This window comes from Zootoca vivipara, chromosome 12, assembly GCF_965207765.1.
Source record: "Zootoca vivipara chromosome 12, rZooViv2.hap1.1, whole genome shotgun sequence".
NCBI lineage: Eukaryota > Metazoa > Chordata > Lepidosauria > Squamata > Lacertidae > Zootoca > Zootoca vivipara.
The window spans coordinates 23,855,971-23,875,860 of NC_142595.1; the positions used below are offsets into that span (position 1 = coordinate 23,855,971).

The 19,890-nt window shown below is 45.0% G+C and overlaps 1 protein-coding gene across 1 annotated transcript; it reads left to right on the forward strand.

Moving 5' to 3' along the window:
- Positions 1-6,312: 6,312 nt before the first annotated feature.
- LOC118094622 (keratin, type I cytoskeletal 19) lies at positions 6,313-15,602 on the forward strand. Its single transcript, XM_035135176.2, has 8 exons — positions 6,313-6,807; positions 7,974-8,056; positions 8,651-8,807; positions 8,969-9,130; positions 10,758-10,883; positions 11,734-11,960; positions 13,875-13,999; positions 15,305-15,602. Exons 1-8 carry the CDS (start codon positions 6,313-6,315, stop codon positions 15,316-15,318), a joined length of 1,389 nt encoding a protein of 462 aa, XP_034991067.2. The 3' UTR covers positions 15,319-15,602.
- Positions 15,603-19,890: the final 4,288 nt, after the last annotated feature.

Below are 19,890 nucleotides of genomic sequence, written 5' to 3' on the forward strand. Positions count from 1 at the left end.
GACCCCTGACCATTAGGTCCAGTCGTGACTGACTCTGGGGTTGCGGCGCTCATCTCACGTTATTGGCCAAGGGAGCCGGCGTACAGCTTCTGGGTCATGACAAAGCCGCTTCTGGCGAACCAGAGCAGCACACGGAAATGCCATTTACCTTCCCGCTGTAACGGTACCTATTTATCTACTTGCACTTTGACATGCTTTCGAACTGCTAGGTTGGCAGGAGCTGGGACTGAGCAACGGGAGCTCACCCCATCGTAGGGATTCAAACCGCCGACCTTCTGATCGGCAAGCCCTAGGCTCTGTGGTTTAACCCACAGCACCACCTGCGCCTGCTACCGTATGACAAAACCAAGAATGACTATCAGTTTGTATAGATAGCCAAGGTTTTCCCCTGCCAGCCATGGACACTCTTCCTAAGGGAGACCCCACACCATCTTGACAACTGCTAAATTCTCTTGCCCGGCATTGTGAATTTGTCCTCTGCTGGATCAGTTGCTGGTGCTTCATCACGAGAAAGAAGCGCCTCGCAGCAGCCTGTTTTCTTTCGCCAACACAGCTTTTCCGTTGCCTTTCCCTGGCGCCACTTGTGACGGTACGTTTGTAATAAGGAGGTACAACAGAAGGTCCCCTAAAGGGCTCAGTAGGTGCATTAGGCCCAACTCAAAAGCCAATTAGTGTTAATAGCTGCTTTCTGCCCATAAAAGGAAGAGTGCCCTTTCTGCGCGCTGGGGAGGAGGAGAAAAAAAAGTGCTCTGAGATATGCTTTAAAGGGTAGATTTGAGCCAAAGCTCACACCACTTTGGGCGTGCCTTCAGTGCTGGGAACCTCCTTGGGCCTTCATTGGAGTGCAGGTGCAGATCTCTGAGATTCCATGAATGTTTCAGGTGATTGCTGTCCAGCTGAGATGGGATAGGCAGATTCTCCTTCATTCAACTGAACCTTACACCCGCTTTGCACATTATGTTTTCCAGATCGACACCTATTAAGTTTTAAGTGCACACCTAAATACGTGTCAATGGGGGGTGGGGCGTTGATGTGATGCTAATTGACTGAATGCAAACTACGTACAGGTTTTTTTGTTGCAGAAAGACAAGAACATCACAAGAGCCTGCTGGACCAAAACCAATGGCCCATCTTGTCCAGCATCCTGTTCTCACAGCGGCCAACTAGATGACTATGGGAAACCCACAAGCAGAATTTGAGCATTGTCCCCTTCTGTGGTTTCCAGCACATTTGCTGTCTCCAACTGTGGGGGTAGAGCATAGCCATCATAGCTATCGGTAGCCGTGGGAGCAGGTTTCATAGTTTAACTATGTGCTGAATGGAGAAGTATTTTCTTTTTTAAAATTATGGGATGCCAGAGTGACTTTGGTGGGGATTGGATGGGAGAGTTTGTTTGTTTTTTTAAAAAATGTTTATTGATTTTTTCAACAATACAACATAAAAAAACAGAACAAGAAAAACACAATACATACACAACATAACAAAATATCACCATTACAACAAAAACAAAAAATTTCCCAATCAATTTTATATCACATATCTTTGTCGACTTTCTCCATTCCCTCCCAACTACGTTTCTATATATCGCTTCCTTAGTACTTTCCAAATCTTGATTCCAATCTTTTAAATAATTATTTAAACCTATTAATACTCTTAATACCTTATCAATACAATAAATCTCTTATACTTATCTTAAAATATAACTCTATTCTGATTAAATCTTAAAAATTCAATATCATAATAACACTTAACTGCATCTTAATACACAATCTAACACTCTTCTACAACCTCCTTTTACTTCCAAATCTATAGCTAAATACAGCTAATCTTACAGTTCTTCTCTAAATAAACTTTAAATTTCTTCCAATCTTCTTCCACTGATTCTTCCCCCTGGTCCCGGAGTCTCCCAGTCAGCTTGGACAGTTCCATGAATTCTATCAGCTTCATCTGCCATGGATGGGAGAGTTTTTGAGTGCTTTCTGCAATATGTCCTTGATGCAATCATAGTGCAATTGCGGTAGATTTATACTGGACTGTCCACACATCATTCCACTTTATTGGATATTCAGCAGTGTTTCCCCATTCTTATTGCATTATTGTTGCTTGGAGATAGACTCTTGCACTGTGGTGTCAGAGAATAAGAAACCGTAGCATTTGTGGTATAAAAAGTTACAGGATTTCAGCAGGACGTTACAGGACGTTCACAGAATGGAAATGAAGCAGTATGTCTGCCCTGAAACTTTTGCAGGCAGAAACAGCATTGAAAGTGGGATTGTATATAACTGCCCTGATACCACCATGAGCACAGATAATCATCATCGCAAAGGGAAACCAAGCATCTAGAAGTTAGCAGTGGAAAAGATCTTCTTGGCTCATTTTTGCCACTGAAGCAACAACATAAACATAATGCTTGAATGGCAGGTGCTTGTTTTTGTGGGTTGGCGACAGGGGAGAACCGAGGCTGAAATGGCCTTTTTGCACAGATTCCTGTGAAATCCACAGGGCTTCCTAAATTTGGCATTTCATAATCGGAGCTTTTAAAAAGGCTGGAGTTCACGTCTTCCGAGTCAGACTGGAACATCGAGACAAACTGGAGTATCGCTCATACTGAACGCTGGCTGGCACCAAACCCGAAAGCTTCAAATGCGAATTGAAATGTAGATTCTGAATTTCAGCTTCCTTTATCTGAACATCTGAACAACTGTGAATATGAATGAGAATTTCCCCCAACGGCATCACATTAATGTGTTTTTCAAGAAGCTCCAGATGTTTTCATACTGTCTTCCCTTGGTTATGCAATACAGCCTCCTGGAGCAGAGAGGATGGGACATATCCCAAATATGTTATGGATTGTTAGGTTTTTGTTGTTGTTGTTTTTAAGTGGAGGATGCACACACAAACAGAAGGATAGACAGAAAGAGAAGGAGAAAGAAGAATGTTTATGAGTGCTTGTTGCTGGAATTGCAACAGCAGAGATCGTTCCATGTGCAACTTAAGGGTTAATCTTGTTAGTGTTAAAAGTCAACTAGGCAAGAGGGGATGGGTGGAGGTGTTGCTTAGCAACCATGCAGAGTGGCATGATGTTTGCTGAGGTAGTCTGTGCTCTGATTGGTTGTGTAGTTCTGAGGGAGATGTAGTTCTGAGGGAGTTTTCCTCTGTGAGTTTGATTATATGTTTTCCTGATATGTACAAAACCTGAGCTAAGAAAGACAAAAATCTCTCTGGTCCTTCCTCATCAAATTATACATTGTTTTAGTTAAGTTCCCTCAGTAAAGCATTAGCAGGATTAATTTCCTTGCTGGATTCCATCTGCACTATTTCAGTGACTTTGCTAACACCTTTAAGTAGAGACCTCTAAAGAAAACAGAATAATGGATTAGAGAGATGTTGTTGTGGTTCAGCAAGTACTTATGAGATACAGAAAGAGAAAGGTGGTCAAGTGAGTAGGAAGGACAAACAGAGGAAAAGAAAATCAGCAATGTTAACAGAAAATGGAAGGGGTAGTATTTTCCTCAAGGCTATATTAGTATTCAGGGAAACTAAAAATATTTAAGTAAATCAGAATCTTTTACCAAAAATCCAACATTATTTGGGGAGAAACCAATTACACAGATTTGACCAGCATGAACTTTATACCCATAATTTCACCTTCCTGCACATATGTAGGAGACAATGCTTATAGAGCGTAACTCATATAACAAGGGGGAAAACACAGTTAGTTATGCATTGTTTCTGTTTCAATTTTTTACAGACTTTGGTTTCAATTTCTTGATCTCTCTCTCTCTCTCCACTTCTAATTTTGAATAATAATTTTGAATAATTTTAAAAGATTGATACTTTTTGTACAAGATCTTTGGGTCTTGGAAAGGAAGAGGCAGATTTTCTGCTTCATGCTGTCATTTTCCTTCAGTCTGTAAAAGAAATGTAGGCATTCAGAGAGTTAGTTAGGCGATGGGTGCTCCATGGCAGAGATCTTCACTGCATGAGTAACTTCCACTCCCTGACTTGTAAAAAGCCCCACCAAAAGTGTCTCTAGTGCAGAAGCATTCAGCAAAAATACCCATGACTTGTTTTCCAGCCTTTTCTCTGCAAATATGAGGACAAGAGATTTGTTTTAAACACCGTGGGAGGTTAGAGTCTTAGGACTGTGCAAATCAACAGCTACTAGGATATAAATGTGAAGGCAGGTATGTTATGACTAGCTGCCTCTGGACACCCCATTCTTTTGTCAAAGCAAGCCTTGGCTATGGAGAGTCTTTGCAGGGTCAGATCCATAACAAGAAGTGGGTCTGGCTTAGGTCCAGGGAACACCAAGGCAGCTGGCAAGCAGGTAGGCAAAATGAACTCAGGAACATAGCAAGGGCCATAAGGTAAAGATAAAAGGTAAAGGACTCCTGGATGGTTAAGTCCAGTCAAAGGTGACTATGGGGTTGCAGCGCTCATCTCCCTTTCAGGCCGAAGGAGCCAGCGTTTGTCCACAGACAGCTTTCCGGGTCGTGTGGCCAGCATGACTAAACTGCTTCTGGTGCAACGGAACGCCATGACGGAAAGCAGAGTGCATGGAAATGCCGCTTATCTTCCTGCCACAGCAGTACCTATTTATCTACTTGCACTGGCGTGCTTTCGAACTGCCAGGTTGGCAGAAGTTGGGACAGAGCAACGGGAGCTCACCCCGTTGCGGGGTTTGAAACCGCCGACCTTCTGATCGGTAAGCCCAAGAGGCTCAGTGGTTTAGACCACAGCGCCACCCATGTCCCGAGCAAGGGCAATAGTCTAATGTAGAAGTGCAGAATCTGCGTTCCTCCAGATGTTGTCAGGCTCCAGTTCCCATCAGATCCAGCCAGCATTACAGCTGATCAGGAATGCTGGGAACTGTAGTCCAGTAACATCTGGAAGGTGGCTGGTTCCCTGGCGTTAGGGGAAAGGTTTCTTTGTGACGTCCAACAATATCCCCCATTATGAAACTATTCCCCACCCAGCCAGGAACCTCTTTCTGCTTCCTTTTCATGGGATGTTTGGGATTTGGCCGTCCTTCTAGGGACACGTACCTGAATGATTTTGGCCTTGTATCCATGGTTTGATTTGCTGCTCTGGTTGTTCCAAGGTGAAGCAAAGTGGGATTGACTGAGAGGTGTTATGACAGCCATGTTCCCATATCCCAAGGGCTGTCACATGGAAGATGATGCAAGCTTGCTTTCTGCTGCTCCAGAGAGTAGGACCTGAACCAACAGATCAGTACAGTAAACAGAACAGTAGGACCTGAACCAACAGTCGTATCTTGATTGTCGAACGCCTTGGTACTCATCCATTTTGGCTCCCGAACGCCGCAAACCCGGAAGTGAGTGTTCCAGTTTGCAAACATTCTTTGGAAGCTAAACGTCCAACGTGACTTATACGGCTTCCAATTGGCTGAAGGAAGCTCCTGCAGCCAATTGGAAGGCGTGCCTTGGTTACTGAATGTTTTCGGAAGTCGAACAACTTCCGGAACAGATTCTGTTACACAACCAAGGTATGACTGTACAAGGAAGGTGATTTCAACTAAACATTAGGAAGAACTTCTTGGCAGTAAGAGCTGTTTGACAGTGGAACAGACCAGCTCAGAAGGTGGTGGACTCTCCTTCTTTGGAGGTTTTTAAACAGAGGTTTAAAAGAATCTGTGAGGGATTCTTTAGCTTTGATTTGTGCATTGCACGGTGTCAGACTAGATGACCCTTAGAGTCCCTTCCAACTCTACAATTCTATGGTTCTATGACAAGGGAAGCTCTCACATTCAGCTTTGTGTCTTTGTTGCTAGTTAAAGAAATCCCCAATGCTCGTTAAGTCAAAATAAAATTAAAATGAAATCAAAATAAAATATCTCTAATGACAGCAAAAGGTTGCTTTGTTGCAATGGGCTGTAATTATTTGTTCTCCACTCATATTTTGGGCTGTTTTATTTGATGATGCTCTCCGGTGAAGTGTTCAGTATGGGGCAAAGCCTGATGATTCATGGGACATTGCTGCAGATGATATTTTTGGAAGCAAGGTGCTGACGCCATGAAATGCCTCTCTCGTGCAACTCAGATTTCCAGAAGCAAGTTTGCCTCAGGGACAATTTTTTCTTGGCAGAGGCAGCCAGGTGAGCCAGCCCCGTGGAGGAAGAAGAAGAAGAGCAGGAAGAAAAAGCAACACCCTCACGGCTACACCCACGCCGTGGAAGGTATAAATAGAGACCTGTGTGGATGCCAGAATCTGCAGTCTTGTCTTCCATATCGAGCTTTTGTGTCTTTGGGGCTTCTGCTTAGTCTTTGGGCTTCTTTCTGAAGGTCTTTCATGATGAGTTGCAGCACCAAACAGGCGTCCACCATGTACTCGAGAGGCAGAAGCAGCAGTGGGAGCTGCGGTGGAATCAGGGTTTCTTCGGGAGTCTCCGGGAGGTGTGCTGCCCCTACCGTAGGTAGCGTTAGATGTGATATGTCTGGGAGGAGCTTCTGCAGCGGAGTGAGTTTCGGAGGGGGCCTGAGTGGAGGAAGCTGCATTGATGGTGGCTTTGGTGGTGGGTACGTGTGTGCTCCTGGTGGCGGCGGCGCTCGCTTTGGTGGCTTTGGCATTTGCAATGATGCGCCCTTGATCTCCTGCGACGAGAAGATGACCATGCAGAACCTCAACGACCGCTTGGCCTCTTACTTGGACAAAGTGCGGTGCCTGGAGGAGGAGAACGCTCAGCTTGACTGCAAAATCAGGGAGTGGTATGACCGCCAAGGTGCCCTCTGTGACCCCAAGGACTACAGCTGTTACTACCAACAAATTGAAGACCTTAAAAACCAGGTAGGGAAATGTTTCCTCTGCAGTTTAGAACCAGATGTAGCATCAAGCTAAGTGAGCTAGGGAGCAGGGCTCCTTGCTCTGACAGCAGAGCACTCATTCGTTATTATTTACGGCAACAGATCTTTCCAATTTGGCTTACGAAGAACGTAAAAAATGAAATAAAATTCATTCTCCGAGGATTCTTGTCAAATCCCTTGATGCTCGAAAGTTTATACGGTTGGGTGAATGATGGAGTTTCTGGTTGGGCTTTGAAAAACAACAACATGCTTTTGATAGCACCCCAGAATAATTAGAGGACATATCATTAGATTAATGTATTCCTTTTTGGGGAGAGCATCTTAGACTTTTTTTTGAAAACGCTATTGTCTAAAACAATTAAAAGAAAGGAGAAGAAAAGAAAAGGCACCAGCTTATTGGCTGTTGGAATGGCTATATCTACAAATGTATAGATCACAAACACATCAATAAAACAAATCAAGAGTGGTGTCGTGGCCCTCAATGGTGCTTCTGCTGCAGTAGTGGTAAAACTGATAGGGAAAAAAGGATGTGAGGATGGAATGAGACTTAGGGATGTCCTGGCACAGAGCTGTGGGGTAATAGGTTGTCCAGATTTAGCCAGACATTGATGCTAAATTGATATTGTGTGATACATTCAAAGCATCATCATAGCACTTCACACAGCCATGGCTCCCCCCCCCCCAAGAATCCTGGGAACTGTAGTTTGTTAAGGGAGCTCAGAGCTGTTAGGAGACCTCTATTCCACTCGCAGAGTTATAGTTTTCAGAGTGGATTAAAAGTCAATTCTCCTTCCCAGAAAACTTGGGGAATCGTAGCTTGTGATGGAAATAGGGGTCTCCTTACAAATCTCTGCACCCTTAACAAGCTACATTTCCCAAGATTGTTTGGGGGAAGTCACGAGTGGTATGCTTTAAATATAATAGTGCAGATGGGGCTGTTCATGGAAGCAGAGAGTTACACGATGGAAGAAGCCCAAAGGTCAGTTGGGCCAATACAATCCTTCTGGTTTCGGGATGCCCCTGTAAATGAATCATAGACTTTGAGACAGTAGGATGAAAAATCGAAAACTGCATTTTGATGCATGAAGCTGTGGGCATCAAGAAGAAACAGATGGACAAGCTCAAATGGTTTTATTCCCCAACCCACAGATTATCTGTGCCACTGTGGACAACAGCAAGCTTGTTCTGGATATTGATAATAACCGGATGACAGCAGACGACTTCAGACTGAAGTGAGTTGTACGAGGGGCTCTGGGTGGGTGGGGTGAACCCTTTATTTTGTTTCCCTTAAATCTTAAATATGTAGTTCCCAAAGGGCCCGTAATGAGTAATCACCCAAGTCCACTGACGAGCTGTATACAGAAGGGCAAGAGCTTCCTTTGTATATAAAGAAAGCCCCGGCAGAAATATATAACACACACACTTTCTCTCTCTATTGGCCCCTGTAAAGGTAAAGGGACCCCTGACCATTAGGTCCAGTCGTGACCGACTCTGGGGTTGCGGCGCTCATCTTGCTCTATAGGCCAAGGGAGCCGGCGTACAGCTTCCAGGTCATGTGGCCAGCATGACTAAGCCGCTTCTGGCGAACCAGAGCAGCACATGGAAATGCTTGGAGCAGTACCTGTTTATCTACTTGCACTTTGAGGTGCTTTCAAACTGCTAGGGGGGCAGGAGCAGGGACCGAGCAACAGGAGCTCACCCCATCACGGGGATTCGAACCACCAACCTTCTGATCAGCAAGCCCTAGGCTCTGTGGTTTAGACCACAGCACCACCCGCATCCCTATTGGCCCCAACAATTCATCCTTTCTTTTTTTGGTTCTGTAGGTATGAAACTGAGCTGGCCCTCTGCCAAAATGTGGAAGCTGACATCAATGGCTTACGTCAAGTCCTGGATCAACTAACCCTTTGCAGGTCTGACTTGGAGGCTCAACTGGAAGCCCTCCGAGAAGAGCTGTGTTGCCTCAAGAAAAACCATGAAGAGGTGAACCTTGACCCCACCTGCCCCTTACAAAGGGAAGGAGGGCCTACAAAGGAAGGGTGTCGTCCCCGTCCCCCCAGTCAGCTCCTGGCACAGGAAAGCACATTTAATAACACCCAGCAACAAAAAAGCCACATTCCAATTAACTGGAATTTCCTTTTCAGGAGATCAAGGGCCTGAGGAACCAAGCAACTGGGGACGTGAGTGTGGAAGTCAACTCCTGCCCAGGCCCAGACCTGAAGAAGGTCTTGGAAGAAATGAGATGCCAGTATGAAACTATGATTGAGAACAACCGCAGAGAAGTTGAACAGTGGTATGAATGTAAGGTAGGTTATATACTGTACGCAGCAAGGTATTGAAAGAAAAGAAGCTTGAAATCATCCATGCATATTTGGTAGGGGTTAGTAGCAGGCAGCTCTGAGCCAGACCACACCCTTTAGGGGGAGCTGGTTTCGACCCTCTCTCCCCTCTATGTTATGTGAAGTTACTCCGAAGCTAAGGGGCTGGCGGTAGGAGAATAAGCAAGGAAAGACACTTCTTCTCTCCTCCTGAGATTCTCCTTAGCCACTGGCAGGGTCGGAGTAAGCGGGGGGCAGGGGGAGGTTCACCCCGGGTACCGCCCTGGAGGGGTTGTCACTCGCCTCTGCACGGCAGAGTGCGCTGCAGGTGTGCCTGCTGAAATCGCCACGCAGGGGCCTGCTGGAGGGGAGGGTGGCACTCAGGGCCGCCCCCCGCCCCGCGATTGCCGCCTGAGCCTGGACCGTTTAGGCTCCATTTAGAAGTCACGGGGGCGCGATCCCCCTCTACGTAGTGCGCATGTACAGCATCCCGCTGCACATGCGTACAATGTATAGGGGATAGCGCCCCCTGCGACTTCTAAACGGAGCCTGAACAGAGCGTCCAGGCTCCAGATAGATAGCCCACTGGTGTGGCGGACCAGTTGTTGTTGTTTTGCAGCGTGATCTCAGAGTTCTCTGTGAAACTGCCATGGATCTGGCAAGGCTTTGCTTCAAGCCAACAGCTCTTCTGCTGAGCTATGGTCCCTCATCTGGGTTTTGGTACACAAGTAGGAAGCTCTAGTGAAGGCCCATCTAAAACACAGTACAGTGGAACCTCAGTTTATGAACACCTCGGTTTACGAATTTTCGGTTTACGAATGCCGCGGACCCATCTGGAACGGATTAATTCACTTTCCATTACTTTCAATGGGAAAGTTTGCTTCAGTTTATGAACGCTTCAGTTTATGAACAGACTTCTGGAACCAATTGTGTTCATAAACCGAGGTACCACTTTATCTACCGTGTTTAGGAAGGATGAATTCAAGGTGGAAGTGGTGAAATGAAGAACAAATATAGCGAACTTGCCTTTTGGGCAAGATTAAAAGATCTTGGCTTCATCAGGTTAGGAAAGAAGAACACCGAGAAAGGGCTATACGAATAGAGGTAGCTCAGTTTAAAGAGAAGTATTTGGTTTAGTGAATATCATGAACCAATGGCCACAAGTGATCCTTCAAGGAAGTGCAATTGAAAAGCAGAAGAAGGCAGTTAACCCTTAGAGTTAAGCCGCCCAGAGTGGCAGGGTACAATTAATAAATAGTAATAGTATAATAATAATAATAATAATAATAATAATAATAATAATAATAATAATAATATTTGCAGACAAACTTTGGAATCATCCTCATGAAAGAGTTTTTTAAAATCTTCATGGCATATCTTTAGTTTTTTCTTAAAATTTAACCTATACCCAAATTTGCCATATCCAACCAATTGCTCCCTGATTAATTTTTTTAGTGGATCTTTTTACATCTCCACCATCCTTACCGTCATCATTTGCGGTTGTCATTATTATATCCTCTTGCTTGGCTGAAACTCATCATGAAATCAACTCAACAATTCCCCCAATAAGCCCTAAACGCCACCACCCCCAATTTTGTGTTTGCTGCCTTTTCAGATGGAGGAAGTGAACCAGGAAGTCTGTAACAGCAGCAAAGAGGTTGAAGACTGCAACAACCAAGTCGTTGACCTGAAGCGCCAACTGCAGACCTTGGAAATTGATCTGCAGGCTCAGCTTAGCCTGGTAAGTGTTTATGCGGGGCAGTCCTCCACCTTGGACCCAATAAACCTTACCTTTGTATCTGCTTCCCAAAACTGTCTGAATTAGTCCTGCTAACAATGCTGCCTGTGCCACTAGGTTTATATTACTGTCCTAAAGTAATAGTATCAGTAGCTGCTCAACAGCTATGGGAATCTGGAAGCAGGGCCGTCTTAAGCATATCTGGCACTGTGGTGCAAAGATCCCACTGGTGCCCCCCCCCCCATTTCCCAGCGCGGCTGTCTGGCGGGCGCATCAGTGCGGCGCCCCCTGGCGGCCCGGCGCCCTGGTGCATTGCGCCACCCAGCCTTGCCTTAGGGCCGGCCCTGTCTGGAAGGTTGTAGCTTTGAGGCAGATGCGGAAACACACACCAGCTTAGTGTGCACAGGGGGCCTTCACATACTTCCAGCTGTCTGGACAATTCCACATTCAGATCCCTCTTGCATGGGACAACTGTAACCAGCAGGCGACTTCTGACAGCATTAAAAGGGAAAGTGGGGACCTGTAGGAAGGAAAGAGGCTGAGCCAAAAAGAATCCACAGGGAGGCAGGAGTTGTGGCGAAAGCAGGAAGGAAAAGGAGACATATTCTGTGGAATTGCCTGTAACGGTTGCTAAAGTACCACAAACTATTCTAGAGAGTGTTTCCTCACACGCAAAAATGTGCAGGCATTATGAGCAAATGGCAAAGTTTAATCCCATGTAAATGATATTCTCCATCCACTCAGCAAGTTCTCTTCTTTCCACAATAGCCCAATCTCCCTCTCTCCCTCTCTCCCCTCCCCCAAACTTATTTGTGCTAAAAGTTTTGCCTTTGCGTTTTTTTTAATTCTTCAGAGGGACACGCTGCAAGGATCCTTGGCTGAGACCGAGTGCCGATATAACAGCCACTTGTGCGAAATACAGAACCAGATCTCTTGCGTGGAGCAGCAGCTGGCAGAGTTGAGGGCAGAGATGGAATGCCAGAACCGAGAATACAGGGACCTCCTGGACGTCAAATGCCGCCTGGAACAGGAGATCCAGACCTACCGTTGTCTGCTAGAGGGAGGGCAGAATGACCTTGTGTAGGTAGACCGTAAAGTTCTTGGGTTTCCCCTGTGCTTCCCCTATCGTTCGTGAGTGACTAGGGAGAAACTCCATGGAACAGATTTGCTTAGAACTGAAATGAATACTGGCAAATTTTTAATTCCTAAGAAAAGCTCTGCTGGATGACATCAAAGGCTGTTCAGCCCAGCATCCTGTTCTCACAGTGGCCAACCAGATGCTTATTGGGAAGCTCACAAGCAGGACGTGAGTGCAAAAGCACTCTCCTCACTATTGATTTCCAGAAATTGTGTCCAGAGCAGTGTGTGGCTTAACCACCTGGAGTGGGGCTGATGTATTAATAAAATAAAACAACAACGACAACAACAACAACAACAACAACAAATTAATTTATACCTGCCCATCTGGCTGGGTTCCCCCAGCCACTCTGGGCAGCTTCCAACAGATTACATCAGGCATCCCCAAACTTCGGCCCTCCAGATGTTTTGGACTACAATTCCCATCTTCCCCGACCACTGGTCCTGTTAGCTAGGGATCATGGGAGTTGTAGGCCAAAACATCTGGAGGGCCGCAGTCTGGGGATGCCTGGATTACATTAAAATACAATAATCATGATGACCCTGCTTTGCATGAGAGGCCTCTTGATCCCTAGTTTTCATATATATATATTTATTATATTTATATCCTGCCTTCCCACAGGAAGCACAAGCTGGTGTCCATAGTTCTCCCCTTTCCCATTCTATCCTCACAACAGCCCTAAGAGAAGGTGACTGGCCCAAGGTCATCTAGCGAACCTCAACGGGGATTTGAACTCGGGTCTCTCAAGTCCTGATCTGGAGTGTGCAGCCAATCCAAATCAGAGTCCAGCACCAGTATCCTGCCAGCCCTGTCCTCGATTGCTGTTTCCCACACTGCCAAATATGCTGTTTATACTGGCATTGTTTGGGAGTACATAGACATAGAGTCTGCTTAGGAGAAGTAGTCCAGCCTTTGTCCTCAAAGCCATTGCTTTAAAAAAAAAAAAGCCATTTTGGCTTAGGGAAGCATGAGACATACCATACCAATATGATTCAGTTCACATTTAAAGGCAAATCTATCAAATTTGTACTTTCTGAAGCAATATGAGAACTGAAACGCAGCCACCCCTCGAAATTCACACTTCTCTGAATCTTACGATGTACTTCTCCGACCAACCAATGTTTACAAAAATGCATAGATTAGGTAAGAATGAATATATTCCTGAAAAACACACCCAAGAGGCATTATATTAGAAGAAACTGCTGGTAAAAAAAAGAAGAAGTGTACCTTAGTTAAAACTGCAGACAAAAATGAGTCTGTTGGGAGAAATGTGCACTAAAAGGCTGAAGAACTTTCATGACGGTTAAAAAAAAATATGCGGAGAACGAGATGTGAGATTGGAAAAAATGAGAAAACTGTGAGAATTGAAATGGACAGATCTTTCCATCCTGACTTGGAACACATCAGAAACTGTTCAAATAACACTTTTTATACTGGAAGTGAAGCATGCATGGATTTGATATACAGTCGTACCTTGGCTCCCAAAGGCCTTGGGAGTTGAACGTTCCGGCTCCTGAACGATCAAAAACAGAAAGTGACTGTTCTGGTTTTCAAACTTTTTTTTGGAAGCCAAACGTCTGATGGGGCTTCCGCGGCTTCCGATTGGCTGCAGGAGCTTCCTGCAGCCAATCAGAAGCCGCTCTTTGGTTTCAGAATGTTTCGGAAGTCAAACGGATTTCCGGAACGGATTCTGTTCAACTTCTGAGGTATGACTGCAGTTGTCTCCTCGAAACATCCCCTCATCCCCCCACTCCAGCCCATGGTGTATGACATAAAAGCACAAGTATTGTTCGCTTCCAATGCTATTCACTGACTTTTGATCTCATCCAACGACCCGCTTTCCTTCTCTGCACTAGGGGCTCGAGCAGCGGTGGTTCAGGAGGTGGAGCCTGCAGGCAATCAGGAATAGGTGTGGCTAGAACTTCCCACACGTACACTGCCTCCTCTTCCCAGTGCCAGCCTTGCCAGCCTGATATCAAAGGTAAGTGGGGAATGATGGGGTCTCCTACATTCACCAAGTATTGAAACTTTACAGGTATTCAAGAATGAATGAACTTTCTTTCATATGTGGTGGTCCTGTAAAAGGGTAAAGGAGTATTGGGAAATAATTTATAATGAATTAAAAAAAATGTTTAAAAACATTCCCCCCCACAAAACCAGAGTCCTTTTTGTTGGGGATAATTCACATGGAAATTCCCAGGTGTCAAAAAAGGTTATTTATGTATGCCACTACTGCAGCCCATGTTTTGTTAGCCCCAAAATGGAAAATGAGCGAGGTCCCAACTAAAGAAGAATGGCAACTTAAACTGATGGAATATGCACAGCTTGCAGATCTAACATATAGAATAAGAGAACAAGAAGAACATATGTTTAGTGAAGATTGGAAAATGTTTCTGGAATATATGGGGGGATTGTGTACACCTGAAAATGTTGGCAGCATTAAGACAAATTCAACAGTGTAAATAAATTTTGATGGAGGTAATAATGGAATAGTGAACGGTTTAGTTTATATAAAATATGCAGGATACAAGATCTCAAAGTAGCTGTTTTATTACAGAAAAATTTCAGAAACAGGCTGGAAAGAGAAGTTGCTGAATCGCAACTCATTACCAAGCTTAAAACCATGGAGAGACCTGGTCTGAATAAGGACACTGGATTCTTATCTCATTATACATGATAAAGCTTTCTTTAGCACCTCAGCCCTTGTTTTTCCCTGCAAGACCAATTGCAGTCGTTAACAGTCATTAACAGTCATCAACAGGTTTACCACTCCTATCAGCCAATCACCCATTCCCACCACCCTTCTGAGTAATACCCCTCCCCACCCTCTGACTATACATAAGGGTCTGGTGACTTCTGTTTCAGTGTATCTGAAGAAGTGTGCATGCACACGAAAGCTCATACCTATGGCAAACTTAGTTGGTCTCTAAGGTGCTACTGGAAGGATTTTTTTTATTTTGCATGGAAAGAGAAGAAGGGAAGTCACTGATATTTTAAGGTTGTTTAAATGAGTATTCTAAATTGTAAAACGGAAAATTAAATAAAAATTATATATATAAACTTTACAAGTATTAATCTGTAACTTCCAGTCTAATTTAAAAACCATATGAAAACCATATAAATCCCCTAGCAAATGTCCTCTGGAGCCTTGGGAAGACTCCTTCCTTTCTGGCCAGGCTATCCTCAGCATCTCCAGGGTTAAGGAGAAAAAGGCCACATGCACTAGCTTGAAATATTCTTTCTTTGGTCATAGCTGAAGTTTCTCTCTCTCTTTTTCACTCTCCAGGGTACAGCAGATAAGAGCTGGAAAGAGAAGAGCATCTTTTGTAGATGCAGCTATTGCAATTCTATCCTGTAAACTTTCTGGGCTCATATTGAAAAGCAAGAGGAATGGCTTTTCCTAGCTACCGAACACTATAAATACCAACCATCCACCAGTGGGCTGACCTACAAGCTCACTATACTACTCACTTCTATAAGCTTTGGGATATTATTAACCATGGCTAAATGTTAACCAGCATTGTGGGGTTGGTCTTGGGCATTGTGGGACTTCAATAAAACTATGCTTCTGCCTGATGCAAACGAAAACTTTGTGTCTCTGTGTCATCATTGTGTGGCGATACCCCGATCCCTCCCGGAATAAATAAAGACATAAGGTTAATGGGCGTAAAAGGCCACAACTTTATTGATTACGGATGTAGAGAGGTATTGGCTTAGGCATTGGATCTAACTGTCTATATCCGACTCCAGCCCGCTCTGCTGGCAGTCTGTGAAGGGTTAAGCACTGTTGGGTGAGCCCTGCAATGCAGATCAACTAGGAACTCACCCTGGGGCCACCTCTAGGGGGCGTGCCTTAGGCCCTCACCTACCTCGGCTTCGGACATGGCCACGCCCCCGGACTCCTTAAGGGAGTACCCTTCAGCATTTTGGGGGAGGTGATGGCAGCATCCTCCCCCCCCCACACACCTGTAACCTTTCAACCAAAGTTGTGACGAGTTGCTACAAGGTAGGCGAAAACCACCAGGGCGGAGCCAATTTGCCAAGTGGGAAAATTCTTACCAGGCCCCTCAATGGTGACCAACCAAGGTACATAGCAATGTCAAAAGGAGAGCCTTGCCTAAAGGGAGGGTGGGCGGGAAAACGAAGCGGCTGGGGGGTTCAGAAAAGAGAGGCTGACTCCCGGCTGCGCTCGCTTAAATCAGCATGCCACGCCCCCTTGGAACATCCGGATTGGACGCGCCAAGGGAGCACCTGTCCGGGAGCCAGCCAATGGGTGGGGGGTGACAACCATCCCCCCAGCACGTGAGGGCCTCGTGGCGCCCACAATCCCCCCTCCTTCTATGGCGGAAGGGGCTTTAACTTACGGCTGATCATTTGGAGTTATATCTGTTGTTCCTTTAGATGCAGACCCCATAATGACAGGCATCCCAAAAACCCGCTCTCCCCAAATATTATACTTGTGTAGCTCTTCTTTCATGGGTCCCTGCAAAATATAGTTTCTATTTCCACCCCAGGCCAAATTCCTAGTTTTTAATAAGGTTTCCTAATTATGTTTCCCCCCCCCTTCCCTAAACCATTTAAGGTACCGCACGTGTATTATCTCAGCAATCTTTGCAATTATAATTTAAAGTATGCAGGTATGGTTCCCCCATTTTACAGATACGCCAGACCTCACAGAAGTGGGTCCATTTCTCTTCCCTGCCTCTGACTTTGTGATGTGATTTCCACCTTCGTTTACTCAAAGGCTTCATGATGTAATCTTCCAGGAAGTTATTTTAATGACATAAGGTTCACACGCTGGCACTGACTGGCCTTTCTCCGTTTCCCCTTTAGAGGGCGCTCTGCTGCCAGCCTCGACAAGGGCGCCTCTTATTTCATTTTTCTAGAGGCTTCAAGCTGTGTTCTAAAACATGTGCCTGCTTTTTAGTGTGTTTTGCTTTGCTAATTTGGGGATTAAGTAATCTTTGGCTGCCTGACAAAAATGTGCTCAATTATAAATATGCCTGAATGTGGGCTTAGCATATTATTTGCATTCTTTATTTTTATTTTTATTTCGTGTTTGTGGGGAGGGAATCCAGTTCAGTATTGCAGCACTGCAGGTGTGCATCCCTTGTAAACTTTCCACTTAAATGGTTATTTCTAGAAAGAGGTGGTTGTAACCTTGGTTGCAGTAAAGACAACCCTTTCTATTGCTGTTGCTGCTGCTTGTGTTGTTGTTGCTATTTATATAAGAGAGGAGTGGCTAAGCTTTCCTTCGCCTGGTTCACCCTTGCCCAGTCCTCTGGGATGCCAGGGGGTGGGGGTGGCCAAAAGTGGGTGTGGCCACCAGGGATGAGTGAACCTGTCAAATGCATTTTCTATCACTTTCTCATTTTTCCAGTTCCATTTGCCACATTTCCAAATCAGTTTGCAATTAAGAAGAAAAATCCCATGAGTATTCATTTATACATTCATTCATTCATCCAGTTAGTATATAGCCCTATACCCACAGGTCTCAAGGAGGTTACAACATAAAATCACTGTCAGGGGTTCTTGTGACTACTCTAGAGTAACGACGCTCCGCATGCTTGTCTTTAAACAGTTTTTATTAGTGCAGTCTATTTACAGTGAGACAGGTGTGTAAAAACATGTCTGCTCATTCCGATGCAGAATCCGGCACTGCCCCCCCCCACGTGATTTTCTCCAACATAGGAGTCTCGGGACAGTGAATCTCCTCCCTTTCTTTCTCCTGCGTAATTCCGGAACCGGAGGAAAGGGTCTACGCTCCATGCTTTCCTTTCCCCCATTCTCTCCCTCTCTTTCCTCCATCCTGTGTAGCCGGGGCTCTCCCATGCTGCTGGAGCCCTGGCTCTCTCTCTCCATTTCCTGACTGGCCTCCTCAGAGCCCTCGCTTCCATCACTGCTTGGGGAGGAGCTACTTCTGATGCAAGGGGGAGGTTCTCTGTACTTTCTTCCCCTTACAATCACAATATATAAACACATTTTAGTGTGGATTTCTCCCAGTTTTCACATTTGGACATGCAATCTGGCCTAATATACTCGAGTCTAATGGGCCACTGAATCTAATGCACACCTCAATTTTCAGAACCTTGAAACAAAAAAAGAGGATTTTCTGGTGAATGTAAATGTGCCATTGAATCTTAATCACACCTTAATTATCACAACATGACTTGGTCGGAAAAAGGCGTGCATTAGATCCGAATAAATATGGTACTTTTTTGTGGCAAAGCATCTTCCTCTAATATAATGCATTTTTGTATGCTATTTTCACTAATATTTACTTTATATGCAAGTTCAGCATGGCACATGAAATTTCGTAAATGTTATTTGGGACTCAGCTACATTAGTCAAAAAACCATCGTGCTGAATGCTTTTTAAACATGCAACACCAGATGGTGGCTGGGTTTTGGATCATGTATTGTTTCAGAAAGTGCAAATGAAGCAGGTTCAGCTTTAAGTGTGAACTAATCTGAACTTCTCCCTCAACCCTTTTGATCACCCAACACTCTCGCATGTGCACCCACCCACACAGACAGAGCCCCCCACAGCTGATCTGTGCAGACCTGATGAGCAGGAAGTGCAGAATTCGCATCCCTGTCAGGGCACTGTCCTGGGCAAAGATATTCCGGTGCCTCCAACAACCACAGCACTATGTGCACTTTATTTCTGCCTGACTCTATGCTGCTTCCTCCAATGTCTTGGGGGTCCACAAAAATTACTTGGTGGTACAGTTCAGGCCCTCAGATTAGGAGTGAGACGCCCCTGAGTTAGGCTTTTGGCTAATATCCACCCAAGATTGCCAGATCAAGATCCTGAGAACATTTTTGTTCCTTAATGAGACACACAAAAGAGAGGAAGCAGTTAGTGGTCAGATGCAAAGGGCTGAATTCAGCTAATGAGTTCTGCTAATGGAAGCTAGTGCAAGGAGTTCCATTAGTGCAATGGGGTTTTTCACCCCATCTCCGCCCCCTGTGAACCCCAGTGCCCCCCAAAATCGGCTTGTGCTGGGGTTCACGAGAACCCTGGAACAGCATGCGAGGATGGAGAGGCAGGATTGTTCCAACTGGCAAGCTGAAATTATTGTGCTGACAGAAGGATCGCCGCAGTGCTATTTTGCAAACTTCCCTTAGTGTCTCGTTTCAGCCAGTTTCCTGCTGCAAAAAAAATGCCCTAGAACCAGAGCCGTAGCTAGGTGATCTTGTGCCCCTGGCAGAACCGTCCAGATTGCGCCCCCTAACCACTGACAAATTAGCTCTTCTTTTTGCCTCTCCTCCAACCCTCCCCCATTCAATTCACTCTCTATTAAAAACCTTTTCTTATGAAGCAATAATCAATATTTTTATTTATAGACATGTTTACGGACATATTTTTGCACGCGCCCTCGCCTGCGCCCATGGTGGGGCCCCACCTTGCCACCCCCTAGCTACGGCCCTGCCTAGAACATGCCTTTGGTACCAGGGCTTTCCTATACAGATTATGATCTGCAGAGGGTGCTCTCAGCTGAATTTAGAGGTTGTGATGGGAGGTGAAACAGAATTAGAAATTCTACTTTGAAAAGTCATAAGGAATTCTGTACAATAAAACTGAGCGAACTACGCCAAACAACTGATTCAAAGATACCTGAAGGTAACAGCCTCACGGGTGTGGAACTCAGCATGGAATTTTAAATGATGAGAAGTGGCTTGAAAATCCCACCCACATATGCATAAATACTAATTGAAGTGAATACTGTACACATTTCATCCCATGCATTTTCTTTTAAGCTCTTATGTGTTCGGGGATTTTTTGGCTAGACAGTCTCATTCTACTTTATAAACTAGGCCCTGATCTACAGAGCATAGCTGAGAGTATAACATATGTAGACCACACCAG